Genomic DNA, 27693 nt, shown 5'->3' with positions numbered 1-27693 from the left:
ACAAACAAACAGACACGGATCAACAGCAAAAGAAAAAAAGAAAATCTTCCTTCAATACTTTAGGAGTCTCTCAAATAGAAAACGGACACCCTCAATCGTACAGCATTTTCTACCAAAAGTACAAGACCAATTGATGAACTGAAGCGCTGTGGAAGTATTGCAATGTGACACGTTTTTCGTTTTGTTTCCCCAACCTCGACGAGGCTGTCGAGACAATCACACTGAGAGGCGGTCACGAGTCTCATGGGGAGGCTGGAGTGTGGGGCAAGGGACTTAATTGCCCCCCCCTCCCAGTGTGTGTATGCGTGTGCGTTTGTGGGGGCAATTATGTCCTTATCACCCCGTTACTGGGGAGCGGTTTGGGAAGACAGGGCTCGTCAGGCAAAGGGTCATGGGCGAACACGGAGTCGTCACCTGAGGAGCAGGTGCTGTTAGAGTCCTGACAGGTGGGAGAGTACTGCTCGAAGGGAACCGACAGATCCAGGTACTCCTGTCACAGGGAGAGGTCAAATGTTAGCTCAGTTGGATTGGAACCACTTTGTTAAGAAAACTGCTGTACGATATATGAACAATGTACTGTAATTCACTGTTTCCCCAAACAGTGGGTCGGGAAACACATTTCTATGGGTAAAAATCCCATTTTCTATTCCTACATTTAAAAAATAAATATATCGCCGTTGTTGGGTGGAAACCTTGTATGTCCAAACCCGTTGGTTTTGCACTTATCAATTTAAAAATGATTTAAACTAGTGAAAACAGCCGATCTACAAGCACACAACGCCTCGCACCGCGAGGGTGTTGTGTGCTTGTAGATCGGCTGTTTTCACTACTTTTGTGCGACGGCCTTGTTGATGAAGCAGGGCTTTACTTCCTGGAAAAATTTACAAATTTGAAACTTGGAGACACGAGGTTTCTGCCCAACAGCGACGATATACTGTGTGTGTGTGTGTGTGTATATATATATATATATATATATATATATATATATATATTTCAAAAGATTATTTTGTATATATATTTTTTTTAAATAGTTTTATACAGATAAAACAAACAAATAAATCTGAAGAATTCGATAAATAGAAAATAATAATAATAATTAAGAAGTAGTGAAAATAGCTGATCTACAAGCTCGAAACACGGCACGAAACGACACATTATGCCCTTGTAGATTTGCTATTTTCCCTAGTTTGGGCCCCAGGAAAACATCTAATCTCTCTTTTGGGTCTCGAGCTGAAAAGTTTGGGAACCCAGTGCATAATCTATGTAAGAATGCCATTTAAAACACATCACTGTCTGTCAACATGGTTGGGTAATAAAAACAAAAACATTTCCAGCGAGGTCTGGCTGAAGATCGATGTGAAAACTGACATTTCGCAGCTTACAGCTCTCAATCAGAAAGTAGAAGCTTTGAGTTTATGACTGAGGTATTTCTGAGGAGCTACAGTACACCGTTGCCAGTATAAGCTTTCACGGTTATCAGGTTCAAATGTAAGACCAGGTTAAGTGTGGGGGGAGAGTAGGATAGTCCAGTGTTGTTGTGGTGAGACTTACATCAGTGGAGGTCATGGTCAGAACCCTGTCGTGGTCTTCTACCAGCTGTCTGAAAGTTGGTCGCTGTGAGGGCACAGCGTGCCAACACTCCCTCATTATCATGTACCTGGAAAGGAAAGGTAAAGACATTGTTCTGACTGTAACAGATGGAACCTCTAATAATAATAAAAAGGTTTACAAAGTGCTTCACATGTACAGTACAGAAACATATAGTTTGATTCGGGCTTTTAAGCCGTGACATCATTTTGTAGGCAGAGGAGAACTCTGCCCCCAGAGCATTTTCTGTCCCTCGCTATTTCAACAGATCCGAGACAAAAATAACGACTAAAGTATAATTCTAACACTTTCCTTTCAACAACAAAGAGAAGAAAAAAATGTGTAAATAGTAAAAATAGTAAAAGGATTCACGGAAACTGGGGGCAGAAATTCTCCTCTGCCTACAAAATGATGTCATACTTAACAGCCCCATAATAACAATGAAACAAGAAAGAAAAAACTAGAGAGAAAAAAAACGAAACTAGCTGTCCATTCGTTCTAGTTAAAAGCCATTCTATAATAATGAGTTTTTAAAGGACTTTTAAAAGTGGACACTGAAGTGTCCCGTTTAATTTCCAGTGGTAGTTGGTTCCACAAAGATGGAGCCCTACTCGCAGTTCATTTTATGCTCTCTAGAAGTACGTATGTTTCACAAACCTACTGAAAACGATTGACAATAAATAAACATTTGTATAGTCGCTATTGTACTGTTTGCTTCACTTGATCATAAAGCACAAAGTAGGACACATGCACATAATATAACGTCACTGTCGGGCAGAAACCTCGTACCTCCAAGTTTCAAATTTGTACGCTTATTTGTAAAGTAAAGCCCTGCTTCATCGTACAAAACTGTCACACAAGACTAGTAAAAATAGCCAATCTACAAGCACACAACGCTTCGCGGGGAGCGAGGCGTTGTGTGCTTGTAGATCGGCTGTTTTCACTAGTTTTAATCATTTTTAAAATGACAAATTGGTTTTGGACACACAAGGTTTGCACCCGACAACGACGACGATAACATCTATTATTATGTGACATACAGCTCATGAGTGCAGTTGGCTGGTTTGTCCATCCGGTGACCCTCCTTCAGCAGTTTAAAGAGCTCCTCTACAGGGATGCCAGGGTACGGGGACCCTCCCAGGGTGAAGATCTCCCATAGCAGCACTCCATAGGACCACCTACAGGCACAAAGGGCAAAGGTCAGGGGGTCACAAGGCCGCATGGGTACTAGCACAGTGTACTGTTGTGTGCGGTTGGAGAAAACACACATCAGATCTATGCTCTTACTGATAAAAGGCTTTCTTTCTTTGGACCAAGAGTAGGCGGTCCAACTCTCACTCTTTGGATCGTTGCTTTTTTCTCCAGTGGTGGAGAAAGTACTCAAATGTTTTGCTTTAAGTAAAATTATCAATACAATACCGCAATGTAGAAGTATTCTGTCAGTGAAAAGTCAGCGTTCTGGACTTTCTGTCAGTGAAAGTCCAGAATTCAAAATGTTCTTGAGTAAAATGTACTTAAAGTATACTTAAAGTAAAAGTACTCATTGTGCAGAATGTCCCATTTCAAGTTTTCAGGTCAAGTAAAAGTATTGGAAATTGGAAATACTCAAGTAGTAAAGTACAAATACCTCAAAATTGTACTTAAGTACAGTACTTAAGTAAATGTACTTAGTTACTTTCCACAAATGCTTATTTTGTTCCGGACAGAGAGGGGGACAGTGTAGTGGAACAGGGGGCGGGACTCTGAGTCTCTGGCCAGCTGGGCACATCTGTAGCTCTGGAGGTATTAGCCAACACAACACCACTGACCAGGCAGAAACCTCTTATCTCCATATTTTAACTACGTTAAACTAACTGTATACAGTATGCTTTTTTTGTGCCCTTCTTGATCATACTATAGCATCACACAAAAGTATCAAACGTAGCAGATCTGCAAGCTCAAAGCTTGTAGATCTGCTACTACATCTTTGAATTTGAATCCTGAAAAGCAACCGTTTTGGACACCTAACAGACAATATTTTGTAGATGCTTTCTTATAAAGATCATTTTTGTAAAACAATATCGTAAGACAAGAAGCAGGGGACAAAGTGGGGCGTGCAATCAAACCAGGGCACATTGTGATTACGTGTCCAACGTCGTCTGGTCAGCTACTGGTGCACCCATTGTAGAAGCTTTCTTTAAAAGAGACCTTTTGGGCCTGAAATAAAAGGACCAGGAGGACATCCAAAACTACCAAAGCTCAGTTACCATCCAGTCTTTTATCCTCCAGACACTCAAGCACAACCCAACTCCACGCGCATTTCAGCCCGCCGTTCCCTGAGCGTCTCTGGCAGCAGGCGCACTCGGTAAATGGATAAAACATGAGGAGAGGTAATCACATAATGGGGCCGGTCTATTAGCCCGGGCTCCCATTGTTTGGCCGGTTGGTCCAGTGGCTCTGAATCGCTCTGAATCGGACCCCTCCTTCTCCCCGCTGTAGTTCTCAGCAGGGCCCTAATCTAATTACCCACGCTCTGCTCAAACAGCAGCTACACCGCACTGGACGGACTGGACACAAGCAGCCAGGGAGGGAGGGAGGGAGGAGAGAAGGAGAGAGGAATCAAGGTGGGTATGATGGTCGTAGAGAAGGGAAAAGGGAAGGAGAGAGACACCAAAGTGTAGAGGGAGAGAGTAGAACAAGAGCATTACATTTTGCATAACATGGTTCTATTGTGAAAATAGCAGATCTACATGCTCACAACGCCTCACGTTGCGAGGCGTTGTGAGCATGTAGATCTGCTATTTTCACAATTTCTGCCGCAAAGAGGTGTGTATCTAGCATTTGGCAAGACCCAAATTCAGGGTGAACATTTTTTAGTCAAATCCTTGCTTCTGGGGGTCGCAGAATGACGAAGTTTGAGAACCACTGATAAAGGCCGATTCTAGAAAATGTCTTCTAAATCCTAACCGTTTTCTGTCTTTCTGTCATTTGTCATGTCTTTGTCATGTCAAGAACCCCCACAATGATAAGTATTCGGCCACGGACTACCATCTCAAAATATGTTGTTCCAGGGATGCCCAGAATCAAAGATTTGAGCTAGATGCAGAACAGATACACACAGCAAAGGGAGAGGTAGGCAGGGGTAAGAAAGAGACCCTGCCTCTTTCTTACCCTGTGTGCCAGAAAGAAGGGAGGGGGGAGAGAGGGAGAGGGAGAGAGAGATAGTGGAGGGGTAGATCTACAGGGAGAAAGATAATAGAGAACAGAAGCCAGGGATAATTGGGCTGACAGTGGAGCAGTTACTAACTCATTATCATTACAGTGTGTTGTTGGGTCTCAGTGTGTCCTCCCAGCATGGGCCTTCTGACTGGACTGAGCAGAATGCACCAGTAAACTAACAAGCTGTTTGGTACATCCAACAGTAGTTACCCCACGTGAACATTCACTGGCAACTAACTGCTTACAATGAGGATGCGAAGACAAATAATTTACTATACCAGTAAGACTCCCTAATCGGGAGATAAGCGACCAACGGTCGCTTATCTCCACAAATAGGCCAAAAGTTTGTTTTACCAATTATCAAGACATACGGGCAGTTGACAGTTTGCCATGGTTACTCATTGAAGTTGAATCTCCATATATGGAGATAACCTACGCATCACACTAAGTCTGACCTCACCAGCCCATATTTGGGCATGAGCAACTTATGTCTCCATATATGGAGATATGATGACATCACACAGTCCTCAGCCGATGATGTGGCGTGATGTCATACAATACACAAACGAGCCCTACAGTATAAAGGGGCAATTCTTGCCAGGAAAGAAGCATTTCTTCGACTCAGACCTTATCGCCAGGGTTGGCTTATAGCAGCTTTCGGTAGGACCATATATGGATTCTGTTAGTGTCCTAACAGGGCATCATCTGGGATAGGGTTAGGGTCAGAACAGAATCCCTTTCATGCCCATATATGGAGATCCCTAACAGAATCCCTTTTATGCCCATATATGGAGATCCCTAACAGCATCCCTTTTATGCCCATGTATGGAGATAACTAACCGCTAACAGAATCCCTTTTATGCCCATATATGGAGATCCCTAACAGAATCCCTTTTATGCCCATATATGGAGATCCCTAACAGAATCCCTTTTATGCCCATATATGGAGATCCCTAACAGAATCCCTTTTATGCCCATATATGGAGATCCCTAACAGAATCCCTTGTATGCCCATATATGGAGATCCCTAACAGAATCGCTTTTATGCCCATATATGGAGATCCCTAACAGAATCCCTTTTATGCCCATATATTATGGAGAAATCCCTGCTCTGAGTATCTGACATCAGTGTGATGTCACCTGTTTATGCCCATATATGGAGATCCCTGCTCTGCGTATCTGGTTGCTATGGTAAACAGTTGGTTGCTAGGGTAAAAAAACATGGTTGCTATGGTAAACAGTTGGTTGCTAGGGTAAACAGTTGGTTGCTAGGGTAAAACCATGGTTGCTAAGGTGGTTGCTAACGTACACTAACAGACCAGCAACAACAGACTGTTGCCACAGCAACGTACACAAAGGTTTGTGTACACATGTGGTGTGATGTCATACTGGGCAAAGGTGTGACGTGTGACGTGTGACGGACGGACGGCCGGTGGAGGTTTTCATAGTAAACTGCTCCCTGACGGTCGCAACAAATCGATAGTTTTGAGCATAACTACTTTTTTTTTGCCTAGGATACCCTATTTTCACAAACTAATGAATCCATACCCAGACTAATGCTGTGGTTAGAAACTGTCCATCACACAGGAGTGTTTAGTCTAATTCATACTTGCACTGCACTGTCTAAAATATACTTCACTCCCTCTTTCACTCAGGCATGTGCGCGCGCTCGCTCGCACATACACACACCCTCACCGATTGCCATTTAATGGACAGTGTTCTTCTCACTGCCCGTCTCTCACTGTGTGTGTGTGTGTGTGTGTGTGCATGCGCGTGTGTGCGTGTGAGTGAGTGAGAAAGAGTGGAGTGGACTACTGTATAAAGACTGACTAAACTGCGTGGTAATCCAGACCTGCTGAAACAACACAACCAGAGAGGACTGATCCTCCTCTCCCGGGCCGTTCCCACTACTACTGTAATCACACAGAGACAGGCCCGTGTTGACAGGGGCCTGTGTTTGACTTGGACGGGGCTGCCAGGGACACAAAGTCTGGCTGCCACTGGCCGGGGGGACGAGGGGGCAAGGCGTAGTACTAGGGATGTGGGGGCGGAGGAGGGTGAGAAAACCCCTCCCGATAAACATTGCGAAAGGGCACAGATTTTTGCCAAATAGCCGACGGTTTATATCCTGCGTACCTTAGGAGTCACACCGTAGAACAGCGGTATCTCAAAGTGGATTCCAGGGACTCTGTGGGTTCCTTTAGGGAGGGTCTAAATTGACCCATACACGACTGTAACTCTGACAGTGTACAAATGGAACCAAATGAACCCTAACGGGTTCATTTGGTTCCATTTGTACACTGTCAGAGTTAAGGGAAGACCTTGAAATTTGAAAGTTTGAGAAACATTGAGTGGCCAATGAGTTTTCAAGTGGTGAAGGAAGGCACAGAGGCTGACCATGCTATTATTCAGACTCACTGGCGTTGTCAGACTTTGAACCTCTCCTCCCCTAACCTGGGATCAGTCAAATATTCGGGTTTGGAGCGGAAATAACTTAAGTCGTGTTGTAGACTACAGGTTTGCCGGAACCAGAACTCTGGTATAATCGTTTTGATTCTCTTGGTATAATAATCGTTTTGGTGTGTTCATCTTTTATTCGAACTCGTAGCGCGACTAGAGAGAACAAACAAATTGATGGGCATTCTTACGAATTTAACGTTATGTCATGTTGTAGTTTGTTGTTGTCATCAGATGACCGGAAACAGCTGTTTTTCCCCCCTTTTTTTCCGTTCCGGTTTAGGCCATGCCTGGACCGGATCACACAGGCCAGTTTAGAACGAATACTAGGCTTTCCTCCGAGGTGGAAAAAGCCTGGTGATGCGAGGTTACTCCTCCCGCTTTCTCCTTTAAATTCAGCTGATCGTGCCCAAAGCACAGGTTATACAGTACATAAGGCCGAGCCCAAGCCTGTCTTTACCGCCTGTTTTCCTTTGTAATACCCCCACGAAATCACCCTGAGGGGAATACCTCGTGATAACAGAGAACGGCCCTCCCTATCTCCCCCTACTCCAGGGATGGGTGGATTTACACTGATAAAATACCGCTAAGATGTTGGGGGGCCCCACGTGCCGTTTCGGGCCCCGGCCCTCTGATGTCCTAATGGGAGATTAACCCATTTAGAACGGGTACACATTTTGTGTATCATTTTATGCTTTAACTATTGAAAAATAGCAGATATACAAGCTCACAGCGCTGCGAGCTTGTAGATCTGCTATTTTTGAAAAATCGTGAAAATTTGAATTTTGACCCGATTCTATAAGTGTCTTTTGAATCCTTCTAAGGTTTTTTGAAAAACCCTATGTTTCTATGTCAGCAATCTGGCCAGCCATCGTCAAGGAAAAGGTCCTTTTCACTTAACTGGAGCTCAGTTAGTCTGTTCTTGAGAGACCACTATGTCAGTGGTTCTCAAACCTTTTCATGTGAAGGACCCCCAAAATGATATTTATTTGGCCACGGACCCCCATCTCAAAATATTTAGTTTCAGGGATCCACCCAGATGCAAAATTTGAGTTAACAAACGTTCGCTTTGAAAATACATATATTCAAAGATTTGCACACATTTTCACGACTTTTTTCAAAAATAGCAGATCTACAAGCTCGCAGCGCGGCACTCGGTGCCGCGCTGTGAGCTTGTAGATCTGCTATTTTTCACTGGTTAAAGCAGTCAATAATTCTAGGCCTAAGTGGGTTAAGGTACAAACATGGTGCGGAATGCGGTGGACGCTGATATACAATGGGCCCCTGGATTATCAAGCCGGCCCAGATGACAGCGAGCAGAGAACAGAGCCAGTGGGCAAGATAATAAGAGAGGACCAGAGGGGCCGAAGAGCCCCGAGGGAACGCCACAAAATCCATATTCACACGCTAGCTAGATCTCCGACTTTTTGATGCTAACGCGCGCCGTCGTGATATTTCGACAACCCAAATTCCTTGGGCGTACACTCCGTACAGCACGTCCAGACAGTTGGGGGGAGGGGTGTTGTTCGTGTGTGTTGGTTCGTGGCAAAACTCACACGTCGCTCTGGTGCGTGTAGACCCGGTCGAACAGCGCCTCCGGAGCCATCCATTTCACGGGCAGCCGACCCTGGAACAACAGCGGAGGATGAGAGAGAGGCGCTTGGCTCAGCAGAACCATTCTGTACGAGCCCAGACACCACTGTCCGGCAAAACAAAGTGGACGTCCGTCCGTCCGACCCAGCCAGGTTCAAAGACCCGGAGGCCCACGCCCTCCCTTTTATGCATTTTTTGGGGGGTCTTTTAGTGGACCCTCGTTGCCCAGAGAGGATTACAGTAAGTGGGTACGTAGAGGGTTTGGGCCTTCATCAAGAGCTTACCATGGCCAAAACATTTTAAGTTAGATGATCCAGTATTGGCCATTTTAGACGAGGTAAATGGCATATGTGATTTCTTGCATTTTACCAACACACACACACACGATTTCTGTGTGTGTCTGTACAGCGCCCCTCAAGCTATTTTGGGGGGTTGATGGGCAGTGTAGTTATTATTAGGAAAACACATTAGGAAACACAGTCAAATCAATATAGCATGCTTTCCTAAACGCTTTTCAATATTATTGACTTAACATGATAAACTACGCCCCTTCAGGGTGAAAAACAAGGACAGTTATTATATATTTTTTTCCGTTGCATCTACAGTATGTCGTAAAAGGAAATGTGTTGCAGAAATGAACTCACATTCGTGGTCTTTTTGTAGTAGTCTATATTGTGCACGTCTCTGGCGAGACCAAAGTCGGCAATCTTCATAACGTTGTCCTCTGTGACCAGCACGTTCCTGGCTGCCAGGTCCCTGTGGATACACTGCAGAGACACACAGACACACACACGTTAAAACATGCATCAAACGTGCGAGGGTCAAACCATGGAGCTCAAGTGCGTGTATGTTTGCATTCATCCGTTTGTCCGAGAGAGAATGTGTGAGTGCGTGCTGTAACTGCTGTATGTGCACTACTCCCTAACATCTCCCTGTATGTTTGGGGCGACAGAGCTTTTGCTGCCTCAACCCTGTGGAATGCACTCCCCAAAACCCTCAGAAATGCCCCCACCCTCCAAACCTTCGAAACCACCCTCAAAACCCACCTCTTCCATATTGCTTCCCCTCACTTACTCATTCCACAGTTTTTCTTGTTTTTACATCAACATCAATACATCAAATGCATAGAAATAGTAGTAGTCTTAAGAAAAACCCAGTACCTTCTGTGAGGCCAGGTACTCCATGCCGCGGGCCACCTGGTAGGCGCAGGACACCAGGTCCTTGAAGGTGAGCTGCTCGTCGGGGATCTTGCAGGTGTCGAAGGAGTAGTCCATGCCCGGTGGCCGCCGGGCCCGCAGGTACTCCCGCAGGTTCCCCTTGGAGGCGTACTCCACCAGCACGTACAGAGGACCTGGAACCATGCCGACGAGAAAAAGTTTGAATTAGTTTCAGTCATAGTCTTTGGAATAAAAACGTTGTTTTGGTTATCTGAAATGTTTCAGTTTTAGTACGATTTTGTCTGCAAAAATGTATTTTGGTGGTGCCTTGATGGCGTCGTTGTAATGCCTGATTTTACACTTGGTTGCTTGCTGAAAATAGCAGATCTACAAGCTCACAATGTGCCACAGCGTGTTTTCGTCAGTGAAAAAAAAAGGTAGCCTTTGCCATAGTTTTAGCTACAAAATCAACCCTGCAGTGAATTCATTATGTATTTGTCTGTGCATAATAATGTGTTTGCAAATTTGTCAGAATCAGAGGATGCTGAAAACGCCCAAAACTATTTTGGTCCGAGCTTATCTACACTGTACTGCATGCACACACTTTGCACCAGAGGTGCTTAGTGTGTAGTGGCAGTAGTAGTAGTAGTAGTAGTGGAATATTACAGCATTGACTAGAAAAGAGATGCGACATAGAATCACTTAATGTACAGAGGAACCTGTGCACAGTTAGGGATATACACCGGCAACGTTAAGTGTTTAATATTACACTTTGACTTTCAGTAACTTTACCTTTCATTTTAAGTCATTTTATTCAAATCGTTGGGGGGGCGAGAGCGCGTGCAGGTCACCGTTCACATTCAGCAGTGGCTTCCGTCTTTAATTCGTCCCATTTTTCATTCATTCCAAACCGAATGGCATTAGCATCTCATTTTACCCCCAGAACTTAATATTCCCATTTTCAACATGCGGTCCCTCCTGTCCCTTTGGAGACGTTGGAAGCTGTCATGCTGCGTTCTGTAATAAACGGGATGTTCTCCAGCTGAGCTCACCGTCCTGCGTGCACGCTCCCAGCAGGTTGATGATGTTTTTATGCTTCCCGATCATCTTCATCATCTCCATCTCCGACACGAGGTCTGACAGATCTTTATCTGTGGCATCATCTGAGAGGGAGACACAGAGAGAGAGAGAGAGAGACTCAATTATATTAAAACAAAATGTATAAGCTGCAGCAAACTAAACTCTGTACAAGTTTGTCACCAAGTGCTTGACAGGATGACAAAAGGGTATAAATACGTAACAGAATCACGTGAGAACTAACACAGCACCAGAGATCAGAGATCAGAGAAAACAGAAATAGGACAGGAGAAACCCTTGCGGAAGGGGACAAAGGGATGGAAGGAGGGGAACAGAAAAAGGAGTCTCATGTGGCCAGCCCTCCGATATATCCACTTTTCGCTTCGGCATTCCCCAGGCTTTCTTTCTGAGAAAGCAAGCCTGGGAGTCGAGGTTACAGAGAATGAGGGCGAAAGAGAAATCCACAACAACAATATCGATGCCACTACCTTCATCAGCCAAGTCACCTGACCTTTGCCGTTGAAGTTCTCAAGATCATGCCAACTATACCCAACAATACCCAGTGTAATCACAAACCTTTCAGCATTTTCACAGCAACATCCAGTGGCTTGTTGGGTTTCTCCTTGTCGATGCCGATGGCTTCGGCCATCACCACCTGACCGAAACAGCCTTCCCCCAGAGGCTTACCCAGGGTCAGTCTGAAACAAGAAGGAATACAGTTAATACTGTATGTTGTGTTTTCTGTGAAGGTTACATTATGCTCTGGTTAGAGCAAAGAATGTGGTATTCATATAATAAAGCAGCTAATTCTTATTGTTAATGTTAACTAACGTTCTACAATCTCAGGAAATTCCATATATCGCCGTTGTCTGATGAAAACCTTGTATGTCCAAAACCGTTCGTTTTGCATTTATCATTTTAAAAAGGATTTAAACTAGTGAAAACAGCCGATCTACAAGCACACAACGCCAACAGCCGATCTACAAGCACACACTGCGAGGCGTTGTGTGCTTGTAGATCTGCTGTTTTCACTACCTTTGTGCGACGGCATTCTATGTTGAAGCAGGGCTTTACCTTGTGAAAAAAACGTACAAATTTGAAACTTGGAGATACGAGGTTTCTGCACGACAGTGACGATATGTTAGATGTATTTTCTTACCTGCTTCTGGAGAACTCCCATTTGGGGTCGGAGGGCAGTTCCAGCTCCAGCACGTTGGCCAGCATTGGTCCGTCGCTGGATGACAGACGGGCAATCCTGACCAATGGGGTGTTGGAGTTCATGGAGGAGTTGGAATCCAGAGACACCTGCTTGGGTGAGAAAAAAAAGAGAAAGGCTGTTATAGTTTCTGAAGAAGGAGAGGTGGCAGTGTCTACAAGATCACAGACAGAGACAGGGAGAGAGACAGAGAGAAACAGACAGAGACGCTTATTGCACAACTATGAAAATGCCCCGTTTAACAAACCATCCAGCCGTGACCTGAATCTTGAAAAGGTTTAAATAAGATGTGCAACTGCTGAGAGTGATTTTCTCTTTAAGCTGACCCAAGGTCTGCTCTGGAATCAAGTGAAGGTCTCTCAGAACAAAACCTCAACACGTCATGATGTAAACATCTTGAAACATGTTTCGCACACCAAAATATTTCTCTTATGGAAACAAGAGGATTTTATTGCTGAACAAAAACAAGGCAAAGGGGGGGGGGGAGCAGATGGCCGAGTGGTTAAGTATACAATACAGCCTGTACAGCATACAGTATAGGCTCTGATGCAGCATGACAGCATTTCTGGGGTTAGATTCCCGGTGGACCTTTGCAGCGTGACTCTGTTTCTGGGCAGTCTACTCTCCACAGTACAAAATAAAGGCAGAAAAGCCTCCAAAAATATCAAAAAGGAAAAAAAGAAAGCAAAGCACCCGTGACACACACATTTTAGTAATCGTTACGGGCGCAAGATCCATCGGACGTGACGCCAGAACCCCGCGGGGGACTACAGACAAAAACGGTCTGCCTGCCGACACCTTACAGATGGCTGGCCAGCCTTTGGTGGCTGGAGGGGGACAGGAAGAGAAGAGTAAGATGCAGGGCGCTAACAGAGACGAATGAAGGGAAGGAGGGGGGGTGCAGGAGCGTCACAAGGGGGGGGGGGGGGGGGGGGGGGGGAGGGAGTGGGACTGGGTTACCAGGGCCCAAGGTGGAGGGGAATTATTTTATACTTTAGCTATTTTTTTGAAGTTGTGAAAATATGTGCAAATCTTTGAATGTATGTATTTTTTAAGCCTCAAATTTTGCTCCTGGGGGGGTCCCTTCAACGAAATATTTTGAGATGGGGGTCCGTGGCCAAATACATATCATCTCGGGGGTCCTTCACATGAAAAGGTTTGAGCAGCACCACTGACATAGAAACATAGGTTTTTTAAAAAAAACCTTAGAAGGATTTGAAACATTCAAAGACTTGCACAAATTTTCACGATTTCTCAAAAATAGCTTATCTACAAGCTTGCAAGCGTGGCACTCGGTGCCGCGCTGCGAGCTTGTAGATAAGCTATTTTTCAATAGTTAAAGTACCCAGGGCCCAGAATTCGGTGCGACACCCCTGGGTGGGGGTGATGCAGCAGTCGGCGGCAGACCACTAAACAGGTGGACGGACCTTCTCAAATCCATCACCATGAACTCCCATTTCCTGAAAGCCGTACGTGTTGCTGCCACTCCGCCTGCAGGCTCCGGCCCAACTCCATCACCATTCATCTGACTGGTCCGCGGGGCTAGATGGGTCTTCTATTGACGAATGTGTTTGTGTCATAGACCTGCCAAGGTGTGTGTATCTGTTTGTGTGTGGTCCAGCCACCGTGTTCATTTATCTCTGGAAGAGCACGTGTGCGTGTCTGTCTGTGGGGCGCTCGCTCGCCTCGTCTCTCTCTCTTGGAAGAAACTTGTCCACCTACCGAGACAACCGCCTTCCACACCTCCTCCTCATCAACTCCTCAGCAGGAGAGAGAGTGAAAAGGAGGGAAGGGGGGTGGAGGGGGAGGGTTGAAAACTCAAAGAAGAAAAAAAGGGGTTGTGAAAACAAAGCAAAAACACCACGGCCCGTCGAACCCGACTGACAATTTGAGGAGGAATGAGAGTAATATCAGATGGGACATACCACGAGATTTTCGAGGAGATTTGCTCTGAGTTATGAAAAAGTTACGAAGACAACCGGGAGATTAGTGTTGCGAAAAATGAAGGAAAGATCCCTCGCACGCACGCACGCACGCACGCACACTATAGGTCCCCCTTGAACTGACTGCCATAAAAGACCACAGCATAAAGATGGAAAAGATTCTCGTGTTTGCGAGGAAAGGAGTTTTGAGAGATGTGAGACGCCTATAAAAAAAAACAGTTTCTTCTTTATACAAACACTCCCTGACACAAAAGAAAGACTCCGAAAAACATGAAAGCGGAACATATGGCAGTTTTTTTTTTAAGGCTCTATTATAAGACCTTTTCCTGCTGAGAGACTACAGACTTGCCTGTATTCTTGAACTACAGAGCGCTGGATTCCAAGTAACAATCTTTTCTAAAAATGGGGATGCACATATATCATTTCGGAGGGAAAGCCTTTAATTATGAAGCTGGAGCGGTGGAACAAGTGCGCGCGCCACGCACACACCGACCGATGGTGTGCCGTGTACAGTATAGCAAGGGTCTTGAATGTTTTCAGGCCAAGGATCTCTTAGTCAAGCGAGAGATGAAGCAGGGACCCCTCACAACCCATAGACACCATATAGTTTAGTTTCATCGTTTGAGAGCACAATCATCAGTGTATTTTAGGTTCATCTAAATTTGTGTTTCCAGATATTTAACCACTTGAACGGTCAATACCTTTCACTCTGTAGTCTGCTCTTTTTCCTCTCTTCACCAAACCTCTTTGCCGAAAATAGCCAATCTACAATCTCACAACCCCTCACGCTGCAAGGCATTGTGAGCTTGTAGATTGGCTATTTTCGGCTAAAGTTCTCAGAATATGAACGCTAGGGTTCACGTGGGTAATATAAAAAAGGAGAAAAAAGTTTCTTTCACTCAAAGATTTGGTGTACAGTATACACTACAGTATGTGTCTTAGAATTAGATGGGTGGGACTGTGTGTGTGAGAGTCAAAGATTAACATTTCCTCACGCACACCAGAAACGGCAGATATACAAAACACGTTGTGCGTTTGTAAAATCTATCTTTGGCGCGAGACGCCGCCGTACGACGGAGCATACACACACGGGCCTGAAAGGCCAACTTCACTGGGGGACGCAGCTGCTGCGCGCTTGAAGATTTTTCCCAAAACAGTTGAGGAGTGCAAGTGTGTGAGTTGTACTTGCGTGCCGTGCACGCATGTGTTTCCGTATGCACGTGCACGCATGAGAGGGTGTGTGTGTGTGTGTGTGTGTGTGTGTGTGTGTGTGTGTGTGTGTGTGTGTGTGCGCGTGTGTGTGTTAGACGAGAGTGAAATCTAACACTGGTACTGACAGTCGTTGGGAGAGCATAAATATCCCCTCGGCTGAATCCGCTCCAAGATAAATGTGAACACATGTCACGGAGGCCTGAGGCCTCGCAGCCTCCGCGCTACGCTACGCTACATCACCCACAGAAACACAAGAGCTACATATGTGCTCACATGCACATCTCATATAGAAAGATCCGAGCAGCACCTGCTTATTAGGTCTCATAGCAGTGTTTCTCAAACTTTCACATACTGTCAAGGTCTTCCCTTGACTCTGACAGTGTACAAGACTTGTATGGGTCAATTTAGACCCCTCTAAAGCAGGGGTTTTCAAAGTGGGTGACGGGGCACCCTGGGGTGCCGTGACGGTAGTCCAGGGGTGCCGCGAGATAAGTTATTTTCAGTCAGTTCTAACCAAAATGGCTATTATCTCAACGTTTTCCTCGCAACTTGATGCGTACGTCTTTTGGTAAAGCAAAGCCCTGCTTCATTATACAAGACTGTCGCACAAAACGAGTGAAAACAGCAGATCTACAAGCACACAACGCCTCGCGATGCGAGGCGTTGTGTGCTTGTAGATCTGCTGTTTTCACTAGTTTAGTACATTTTATAGATGATAAATACAAAACGAACGGTTTTGGACATACAAGGAAAAAGATTATAATGTAGGGGTGCCTCGGATTAAAAAAATATTCATGGGGTTCGACAAAAACGTTTGGGAACCCCTGCTCTAAAGGAACCCACTGAGTCCCTGGAATCCACTTTGAGGACCACTGTCTTATAGCGTCACTGTCGGGTGGAAACCACTTATGTCCAAAATTGTCACTTTTTTCCCCAAGAAACAAAAATAACCTCTATAGAAACGTTTTTATTTTTCTCTTCCTTTTCAACTTGTGAGCTTGCAGATTGTCTATTTTCGCTACCTTTGTGTGACACTCTTGTACGACGAAGTAGAACATTGGTTCATAATAAAACTCCCTAATCGGGAGATAAGCGACCGTCAGGTCGTATACACAAACTTTAGAAGGTAATCGTAGACAATCAGGAGTTGATATGGGAAATGGGACAGATCCATGTTGATGACATGACTTTAGAGATGCTGTGTACCGCTTTGCGTGATTTTAGGCTATATATATGAGATACTTAAATGGTTTCCTATGGAAATAAGCTTAGTCTTTTCTAGGATCTCCTTTTAGTAGACCTTGTACCAGTGAACTGTACTGGCATGAAACTGTACTTGTTCCTATGCAAGCTTCTTCTAATAAAGTCTTCAATCAATCAATCAAGGCCAAAATCTGTAGGAGCAGTGTCCAAAACTGTACAAATGGAATCCTTACATTTCCATTTGGGGGGCAAAACCAAACAACGCCACTCGAGGACGGCTCACATAAGCAAAAGTGACAAAGAGTGTCTTGAATTCAAAGACACGCGCAGTTGTATTTACCCTGCTCTATGCGTCACATGGCATCATGGCTAACGCGGTCCAAAATTCACAATGGAAAAAAGTCTAAATGTGTCTTAAGAGTGATTCAGCACATTTTGCAGATGACGCCCTAATATCATAGTCTTTGTGGAAAGAATGTAATTGCTAATCCTAAACTGCAGTCTAGACCAGTGGTTCTCAAAGTGGATTCCAGGGACTCTGTGGGTTCCTTTAGCGGGGTCTAAATTGACCCATACACGTCTGTAACTCTGACAGGGTACAAATGGAACCAAATGAACCCTGACGGGTTCATTTGGTTCCATTTGTACACTGTCAAGAGTTAAGGGGAGACCTTGAAATGTGAAAGTTTGAGAAACACTGGTCTAGAGGGTTTCACTCTTCACTGTAGACACAGGAAGCGAGGGGACGAAAACGGAGACAGAGAGACAGAGAGAGAGAGAGATTATTTGATGATGCAAATCTTGTATCTACTTTCTGTTACCTGTCTCTTGAGAGGGAACTTGGAGAGCTTCTGCACGGGCGGCGTGGGCAGCGTCTTGGGCTTGGTCATGCCCATGCGGCAGAGCACGATGATGACCACGGTGAGGATGAAGAGCACGCAGCCCGTCACGTAGATCAGGATGTCTGCGTAGTCGTCCTCCTTGTCCAGATCCACAGCTACGGGGAGGAAGGGAGGCGGGTGCACAAACACACATGCAAGCCACTGCTTAGTAAAAATGCTCCGTTTAGTCTACATCGGTGGTTCTCAACCTTTTCAGGCCGCAACCACCCAGATGAGCACTAAGAGTTGAGGCATTACATTTTGTATAACACTTTTGATTGATTGGTTCTATTGTGAAAATAGCAGATCTACATGCTCACAATGCCTCGCAACTATTTTCACAATTTCTGCCTCTAATATTTGACAATTTGGTCAATGTTTAACTTGTCATTTTAGAGGTATTAAAAAGTCCTTAATTTGTCACTTTAGAAACGTGCTATACACTTAAACTTTGTGTTGGTTTTGTTTACTGTTGAGTGAGAAAACAATGTTGCACATTAAGTTAACCATCTGGGGACCCCCCCCCCAAAAAAATTGGGGACCCCCCTGAGGGTCCCGACCCACAGGTTGAGAACCACTGGTCTACATAACTCGTGCTGTGTGCGACTTGCCGACTTAAGCCCCATTTGTACTTTGTGAGACGACACAGTTGCTTGCCGAAAATGGCCGATCTACACGCTCACGACGCGTAGCAGATGGGACGCGCTGTGACCCTTCTAGATCGGCTATTTCCAGGGTGGGTCGTACGACAATACAAATGAATAAACCGTGTCTTCATTATCCCACATCGTATTGCAGCAAACACTTCTAACAACGCCTCTATTTAGTTTTATCTACGTGATAATTACTCAAACTTTTTTTCCGTAAACAAACAGATCATTCTTAATTAATTAAACCCATAAAACATGACTTTGCTCAGTAGCACATCTCAACCCAGTGGAATTTGGGAGATCTCCAGTCGCCGGTGCGAACCAGTCCTAATGAATCAACATCGATAAATCATTTGTTCGCTTGGGGTAGAAAATAAAAATAAATCTTACGGCGCTCAAGGAACCTAGCCTCCCAAACTACACCGGCCCCATTTGGGTTTGTCGCTTCTGGGGGGTCCCTGGAACTAAATATTTTCAGATGGGCTCCGTGGCCAAATAAATATCATTTTGGGGGTCCTTCACATGAAAAGGTTTGAGAACCACTGACATAGTAGTCTCTCAAGAACAGACTAACTGAGCTCCAGTTAAGTGAAAAGGACGATGGCTGGCCCAGATTGCTGACGTAGAAACATAGGTTTTTCAAAAAATCTTAGAAGGATTCAAAAGACACTTATAGAATCGGGTCAAAATTCAAATTTTCACGATTTTTCAAAAATAGCAGATCTACAAGCTCGCAGCGCGGCACTCGGTGCCGCGCTGTGAGCTTGTATATCTGCTATTTTTCAATAGTTAAAGCACCGGTCCCATTTGGGTTTGTCGGTGGCGACAAGGCGAGAGTATATCTAGAACAAGACGGTGTAACTGTCATCTACTCCTGAATCTTCAGGCAGGTAATTGCACCTGTGATAGTACCGCTCCCCTGGGAGGTAATTACCGTGTAGTACGCGGAGCCCAGAAATGTCTTTAAATTGCTTTGTAGCCTGGGGACACCACAACAGATGATTTAGAAAATAAATAATAAAAATGAAAGGAGGAAAAGGGAAACGAGCGCGTGCTCCTCACCTAGGTTTATGCACGTCTCTATTCTCTCGGTGAGAGAGGGGCAATGAGACGGATGTAATGCAGTTTACACGTGTTAACGAGTAGACGTTGCGCGCGCGTGTGTGTGTGTGTGCGGTACGGCGATTATAAGGCAGGTGTTGCGAGAGTAGGAAGTCGATTATCGTGCTACTGAGTAAAGCATGACATCAGCGAAAGAAAAACGATATCCATCACATTCATATACTGTACTAACAGGTGTAGGCATTATAAAAAGCCCCACTTTTACTGCATACAGTGCATGGTGCAGATAGCACGTTACTGCATCACTGACGCTGATTCCAAAAAGCGTTCACCTTTAGATCAGTGGTTCTCAAAGTGGATTCCAAGGTTCCTTTAGGGACAGCGTACAAATGGAACCAAATGAACCCTAACGGGTCCATTTGGTTCCATTTGTACACTGCCGGAGTTAAGGGAGAGACCTTGAAATTTGAAAGTTTCAGAAACACTGCTTTAGATGACAGAATGTGTAAGACGCCAGTGTCAGATGAGGCAAATTTTATCTTAGATGCAAGAAGTGGGGACTTTTTTTTTATGGCTACCACTGTAAGCAATCACTGTAAGCATTGAAGAAACAAAACAAAAAGCACACCAAGACCAGAGACCCATGAAGAAGAGAAATAACACCAGAAAATATACCTGGCACCACCGTGAGCCAAGCAGAGTGGTGAGTATAGCCGATAGAGTTCCCCGCTAGACAAGTATACTCTCCCGCATCCTCAAAAGACACATTGGCTAAGAAGAGAATCTCTAGCTCCTTATCCGTAGCGTTTATGCTGGTTGTCTGCAGAGGATGAGGGGGGAAAGGAAAAAAAACAGAGAGAGGAGAGAGAGAGGGAGATTTCATGAACCCAAAGCTCCTTAGGAGGAAATGCCAGCACCAAACAAACACACCCTGGAGGAAAGAGAGAGACAGTCCAGAGGATGAGGCGTTGGGAGCAGGCAGGCTGGAGGAGGGTTTTAGAGGAGGGAAGAGGGGCTTCTTCTCCCCCTGGTCTGGTGCCACAGCAACGGTCCCATCACCACCACCTGGAAACAATAGGCACCCAAGCAAACACGGCACCCCCAACCCACCTTTAGCTGTGAAAGCATAGATTAGAAGCATAAAAAAACACAAAGTAAAGCTGCCTAAGTCCCCGTTTTCAAGTTTCAGTTTGACTTGGAAAGGCAGACGACGCCACACTTTCGCTGCATCGCAAAAGCACCCTTCTTAGTTCAAACTTGAGCCTGTTTTAAACTTAGACGAAAATAGCGTCTCTACAAGCGTCTGTGACAAGCCTTTAGATTGTCTATTTTCGATGGCACCTGCACGCAACCAAGCACAAATCGGGCATAACTCAGCTGCGAGGTGCACGCTAACGCGCAACCTCAAAGCTCGACTTTGGCGTGACTTATTGACTTGCCGATGCAGCCAGATTACCCGAGAGCTCCAAGTTGAATCAATAAGATGCTTTGACAATTACACCTGGCACAGCACACACGGTCTACCTCTCCAATTTCCCCCCGCCGAACTTCAGATTAATGTGGTTGGTGCAGGCAGACTGCAGCGCTGAGGTGGGCTCATCTGTATAGTAGAGGAGCATTTACCCAGCACAACAGCTGTGGCCACGGCCTTTTGACTAATAGTCAACTATACAGAGCAATGACCAGCGGGGAGTCGGTTTCAAACCTGGTGTCTGATGTGCTGTGTGTGTGTGTGTGTGTGTGTGTGTGTGTGTGTGTGTGTGTGTGTGTGTGTGTGTGTGTGCGTGCGTGCGTGCGTGCGTGCGTGCGTGCGTGCGTGCGGCCATTAGAGTCTCGTTCTCAGGGCCTTAGTAATGAACAGTGACATCCAGGCAGAGAGTCATGAATCAAAGAGCTGTGCTCCGCTGCACGCTTTCATATAAAAGAACATTAATACAACTGAAGGATGCGCTCCCCGAGAAATCAATAAGGGTCTTTGACTCTACATGTGCATGTGTGTGTGTGTGAGTGCGCACGGTGAAGGGGACAGGGGGGGGCAAACAAAAGAAAACGGGTATTTGAAGTTGTATCGAGGTCCTAGCTGTAATTAGGGCTGTGATATTGTGTTTTGTTATTGATCGGGACAGAAGATGAAGCAGAACGCGGCGGCTCTGAATGGATGAGCGTGTTGTGGGCCAATCTTTTCTACCTCGGCTCCTTGTAGAGGGAAACCCACGGGGGAACTAGTCTCTCATCATTACACCGCCTACAAACCACCAGAGAACGACTCCGGCACGCGGACTTATAACGTGCAATTAAAACATCTTCCGTAAAAAAAAAAACATTTTGCCCACAAATTGTCAGTGAAATGTTTTAGGTAAGAGCGTAGCAAAAAAGATCCGAGTGTTAATTTACCGTAACGCTGAAAAGTGTACAAACGGACCCGTAACTGTGGGCAGGGCGTCACAAGGGGGGGGGGGAAGTGGGACTGAGTTACTAGGGTCCCAAGGTGGAGGGGCCTTAATTATTTTATACTTTAGCTATTGAAAAATAGCAGATATACAAGCTCACAGAGCTTGAAAAGTCATGCGAATGTGTGCAAATCTTTGAATATATGTATTTTTTAAGCGAACATTTTGTAACTCAAATTTTGCTTCTGGGGGCCCCTAGAACGAAATATTTTGACACGGGGGTCCGTGGCCAAATACATATCCTTTTGGGGGTCCTTGACATGAAAAGGTTTGAGCACCACTGACACTGAAACACGTTTTTTCTAAAAAAAAGGATTTGAAATATTCAAAGACTTGCAAAATAACCGTGCTACAAGCTCGCAGCGTGGCTGTGAGCTTGTAGATCTGCTATTTTTAAATAGTTAAAGCACAACATAATGCGTTCCCAGTTCACATTCATGGGGGGCCACAGTGAATCCTTGTACCCATAGGGCCCAGAATTTGGTGCGACACCCCTGACTAAGAGAGGGAGGTTATTTTGTTTCTACACACACCGACACAACACTCAGGTGTTCAAAAGAGCTTAGTACTTAAAGATCCTATTAGCCAACAAGACAGCCAGCTCATCAGACCCAGCACCCAGGAGACCAACACTGAGCCAAGAAACACCACAGGAATCTTATTATAGCCGCTGGAAGGCCCTGGAAGGCACAAAAGCAAAAGGGCTTTTGTTTTCGAAGGCTGGCGGGAGTTTTCTTTTTTTTTTACCTGGTTTGTGTATCTTAAGCCAGAAAGCGTTTTCCGACTTGCCTACAAAGTTAGAGGCCCGACACCAGTACTTCCCGGCGTCTCTCTCTGTCACGTTGGACAGTGCTAGCTTATCGTGGGCCTCTGTGCTCTCACTCACCAGACTCTGGAAGGAGGAACAGTGAAATGCACAGTAAGGCTATTGGTAACAGGTACGCGAGTGCCGACTCTGCGAGTGTACAAATCTAACATTTCGTCGCTGCCGTGTGGAAGCCTTGTTAAGTCCAAAATGATTTAAAATAGTTAAAATAGCCGATCTACAAGAACACAACGCCTCGTACCGCGAGGCATTGTGTGCTTGTAGATCGGCTATTTTCACTAGTTTTGTGCAACAGTCTTATACTGTATGATGAGGTAGGGCTTTAATTTGCAAGAAAAAAAACTTGCAGATTTTAAACTTAGAGATATGAGTGACAATGTGTAGATTTCGTACACTCTCAAGAAGTATGAATTGATACATTAATACTGAGGATTTCACTTTGTAGGTTAATAATAACGTTACAGTTTTTCAGCCCTGCAAAAAAGTCTGAGATATTGCATTCACATAGCTTTGAACCTGAGCATCAACACAACATACATTTCAGACACATTTGCACATGCAGAGAATAAAGTGTACTCTCTATTGGTGGATTAAACACAATACTTGTTGCTGAGCGAAAAATGCTTTGAGAAGACATCATATACACACACATATTAATTATACATTCTACATTATGCACAAAGAGGCAACTCTCTCTGTATTGGAAGATTAAAGCCATCATTAAGTCAGTCCTGCAAAAGTACATATAGTGAAAACACACACCGTCATACATTGCACACACAGTAAAGAGTGTCTAATCTACCACTGTCTGCCTTTACACGCGCGCGCGCACACACACACACACACACACACACACACACACACACACACACACACACACACACACACACACACACACACACACACACACACACACACACACACACACACACACACACACACACACACACACACACACACACACACACACACACACACACACACACACACACACACTGTCTGTCAAAGCGAGAGAGAAACACACACACATTGACACATAACAGCAGAGCCGATAAATAATTAAACAGGCAAATCACATAAGGAGGAAAACATATCATGCTTTATGGTGGCTTAATTAGAAATCCCTGGCTCGCCTCCAGGCGTCTCTTGAAGCCAGACGTGATCGCTGGGCCCCCCACTCGGGGTGCGTCAATCATAACCAAGTCTTTTCCATTCATCAAAAAAAAATGAGGCCTATTCAGACATTTGTTAAAAACATCCTCTGTGACGATCTCCACCACACCCACCCCCCCGCCCGCCCGCCCGCATCCCTGCCCTCCCTTAAATTCCACTGTCACACGCACTAATGTAAGACACATATACTGTACATGTACTGTATATCGAAAACACACACACACACACACACACACACACACACACACACACACACAGTAATACATCCCAAATGCATAAACACACATGAGCGCCTGCGTGCGCACGCACGTCGCACACAGACGCACACGCACTTCGCTCGTGTATGCCACACACGAGATGTCACATAGCAGTCAGAATGAACTGTGGTGGGGCAGAGAGAGAGAGAGAGAGAGAGGGAATATAAAAAAGCAGCACATGTTGCAGAGATTCCAGATCCCAGTAAATACTGTTTCAATTATGTGGTAGTCTGAAATAGAGTGTGGAGCCGTGGTCTGGGCACCCGACGCTCCCCCCCTCCCCTCTCCTCTCTCTCCCTCTCTCCATCTCGCTTGTCTCTGTCTTTCTGTCGCCTGTCTCCCTTTCTGCCTCCTCTTCCTCTGTTTCATCTCCTCTCTCTTTCTCTCACTGTCTTCCTCCCTCTCCGCTTGCATGTCGTCTTCCTTGTCTTGTCTTTCTGTCTAAAGTCTGTCTCCTGTCCCACTGTTTCCCAAAACCAGTGGGTGGGGACCCATTCGTTTTCCGTAAATTAGCAAACTTAAACTTAAACTACTTCTTAAACAAATGTTTAAGGAGAGGTGATAATAGGCGATCTACAAGCTCACAGCGCGTCGTGAGCTTGTAGATCGCCTAGTTTGGATCCCGGGCAAACGTCTAATCTGCCTTTTGGGTCACGGGGCAAAAACGTTTGGGAACCACTGTCCTACCCTCACTCTCTAAAACTCTCTACATCTTCCCATCTTTCTCTATGTCTATTTCACTCTCTAGTCATCTCTCTGTTCCTCTCTATTCTCTCTCCATCTCTCTCACCTATTTCTCTGTCCATCTCCCTCCCACTCGTTCTTGTCGTCCACTCCCTCCATCTCTCCCTCTCTCTCTCTCTGCTGACTTTGCCCTTCCCTGTGTTCCCCCACTCATTTTTTCCGTCATAGCTGTTTTTGGGCGCCTCTTCTCCTCATTTCTCTCCCTCTCTCCTCCCCCACAAACCACGCGACGCAGCACATCTGACGGAGAATGACTGCGAGCCCGGTGGTTAACAGCACCCGTCTCTCTCTCTCTCCTATATATGCCGCCACCACAGCAGTTAACTTAGTCCAAACCAGATGTTTGTTTTATTCCTTCACGAGAGAGAGAGAGAGAGAGAGAGAGAGAGAGAGAGAGAAGAAGAAGATTGAGAGACTAAATGAGAAAGTGAGACTTTCTTGTTTTTTTTTTGCAATGGGAGTCTTCTTCTGCAGCCTCAAATAAAAAGAGGCGTTCCGTTTCTCTCTTTCTTTTTTCCCTCTGTTTTAACACATCTCTCTCTGGTGGGTTAGGGTGGTGTCCCCTGAGAGGAATGCTTTCTACTCATTTCTTCACTCATGGGTTTTGTCTACAACATCAACGTGGCCTCCGGAGGGGGAGAGTGCAAGACCCACGTAGCAAGATCTGGAGAGTTAGTTAATCCTAAACCAACTATCTCTCTCTCTCTCTCTCTCTCTCTCTCTCTCTCTCTCTTTAACCATTATTTTATGCTTTAACTATTACAAAATAGCAGATATACAAGCTCACAGTGCCGCGCTGCGAGCTTGTAGATCTGCCAATTTTGAAAAATCTAGATTTCTTTATGCAAATGTTTGATTTGTAACTCAAATATTTGCTTCTTAAAGGTCCCCGGAACAACATATTTTGAGATGGGGGTCTGCGGCAAAATACAATTTTGGGGGTCCATGACGTGAAAAGATTTGAGAACGACGATGATTTAGAAGACAGAAGACAGAATCCAGAATCGGGACACAAATGTACAAGATTTTTCAAAAATAGCAGATCTACAAGCTCGCAGCACTGCACTTGGTGCCACGCTGTGAGCTTGTAGATCTGCTACTTTTCACTATTTAAAGCATAAAATAATGGCGTTCCCGGTCTAAATGGGTTACAGGAGCGAACCTCCCATTCTAAGACTATGTGAAATCTGTCTCATTGACATGTAACATTTCTATACTCTAAAGAGAGACCCACCCAAGAAAGGCGCTTCAAGGTTGAACTCTGTGACCCATGTACTCTCAAAGATCAACTATTACCACTGCTATTAAGTTAAATCCTTCACGGCTCATTCATACGCTGAAAAGGTTATGACTATTCTTCCAGTCCTTGGCAAGTTTTTCATGGCCATTTCACACCTCAATTCACCAATCTTTAATATATATTTTTAGCTGATCGTCTCTAAACTCTGAACATTTAAGGCGACACAGGGGGAAACTTCAGGTTGGGTTAAAGCCCTGATCGCGTAAAGCCTGATTTATAATATAGAATTATATCGTCGTTGTCGGGCAGAAACCTTGCATCTCCAAGTTTCAAATTTGTACGTTTTTTCGCGAACTAAAGCCCTGATTCTTCATACAAGGCCGTTGCACCAAGGTAGTGAAAACAGCAGATCTACAAGCACACAACGGTTGTGTGCTTGTAGATCTGCTGTTTTCACTAGTTTAAATCATTTTTAAAATGATAAATGCAAGACGAAGAGTTTTGGACATACAAGGTTTTCACCCGACCACGACGATATATAAATCAGGCTAAAGAAAGCAGCGGGCGTCCATCCCTGTGGAGACCTGGGACCCACCTTGAGGATGTTGACGTAGGGCACGCCGTCGACGCCGTAGCGGCTGCCGTTCACCTCGATGTGTTTGAGCCACTGGATGTGAGGCTGCGCGTCGCTGAACACCTTGCAGTGGAACTCCACGTCGCTGCCCAACTCAACGGTCTGATTGGCTGGGAGGCCGGCCTGGAGGATGGGCCTGTGAGGGGAGCGCTCTGATTGGATGAGAGAGAGAGAGAGAGCGAATGGGAGGGAAGGAAGGAAGCAGGAGAAGGGGTAGCCTTTGTTAGCGCACAACGTCATGTACTGTAGTTATGTGGGTGGGGCTGTATTACATGACATATTACAAGATGATAAATTGATGATAAAAACGTTCAACATGGAAACAATTATGACGACTATGTCAAATAATTGCGATTATGTCAAATAATTGCGATTATGTCAAATAATTGCGATTAGACGATTATGTCATAATTGTGACAGGGCCTACATGTGGGTTAATGAAATGTAACGGAACATACAAAACGCGACTGGATTCAAATGCTTAACACCACGTCCCTGCCAAGAATATACAGAATATACAGTCACAAGCTGATACTGCAGTTGTTCCTGGCAAAGTAGTTCAAAGAACAAAATGGAGAGAGGCAGCAAGATCACTAACTTGCCTTCTGACATAACATCCAATATTAAGATCAAATCTTTGGAAAAATCCTCAGCTAAAAACACCCCCTCCATTTTGACAATGAAGCATAATGTGCCCATGCTTCTACCGTTGACCATTCTGCTCCAGTCTTGTTCCAGCATGCTGAACCTCCTGATGTGTTGTATGTATATATTTGGGAAGTCCCGATCTTGTTTTTTTGCTCCCGATCCGTTCCAGATCATTTGATTTTGAGTATCTGCCGATACCGATTTTTTTCGATCCGATCTTTCGGCAATAAGGTAAAAGAAAAGAAAAAAACACATTCAAGTTGTTCCTTAAGGTTGTTTTTTAATTTAAATGACAGTATCCATTCTATCCAACATGGATATAGCTTATTCTTTTCACTCATTGCAGCATTGGATCAAAACAAAATAAAAATAAAGCTCAGCAGCTTCTGCTTTTTTATATATTCATAAAATATCCCGATCTTCCTCTCCCGATTCCGATCTTTTGAGAATCATGTGATCGGGCCCCGATTCCAGATCTCCCGATT

General features: G+C 44.9%; 1 protein-coding gene across 1 annotated transcript in view; it reads right to left on the bottom strand.

Moving 5' to 3' along the window:
- Positions 1 to 325: 325 nt before the first annotated feature.
- The window catches only part of fgfr3 (fibroblast growth factor receptor 3), a gene marked incomplete at both ends in the record, with an annotated part of 83193 nt that continues 55825 nt past the window's right edge, over positions 326 to 27693 (bottom strand). The window contains 12 exons of the mRNA XM_080750319.1: positions 326 to 490; positions 1552 to 1657; positions 2628 to 2765; positions 8799 to 8869; positions 9480 to 9602; positions 9996 to 10186; positions 11045 to 11155; positions 11646 to 11767; positions 12229 to 12374; positions 17465 to 17640; positions 19912 to 20056; positions 26522 to 26712. Of these exons, the coding sequence (XP_080606445.1) occupies positions 326 to 490; positions 1552 to 1657; positions 2628 to 2765; positions 8799 to 8869; positions 9480 to 9602; positions 9996 to 10186; positions 11045 to 11155; positions 11646 to 11767; positions 12229 to 12374; positions 17465 to 17640; positions 19912 to 20056; positions 26522 to 26712 (1685 nt within the window). The remainder of the gene's footprint in view (positions 491 to 1551; positions 1658 to 2627; positions 2766 to 8798; positions 8870 to 9479; positions 9603 to 9995; positions 10187 to 11044; positions 11156 to 11645; positions 11768 to 12228; positions 12375 to 17464; positions 17641 to 19911; positions 20057 to 26521; positions 26713 to 27693) is intronic.

Source organism: Nannobrachium achirus (genome assembly GCF_963921795.1).
Source record: "Nannobrachium achirus genome assembly, chromosome: 20".
NCBI lineage: Eukaryota > Metazoa > Chordata > Actinopteri > Myctophiformes > Myctophidae > Nannobrachium > Nannobrachium achirus.
The sequence above is the reverse complement of the archived record's forward strand: the minus strand, read 5'-3'. Positions and strand labels throughout refer to the sequence as shown.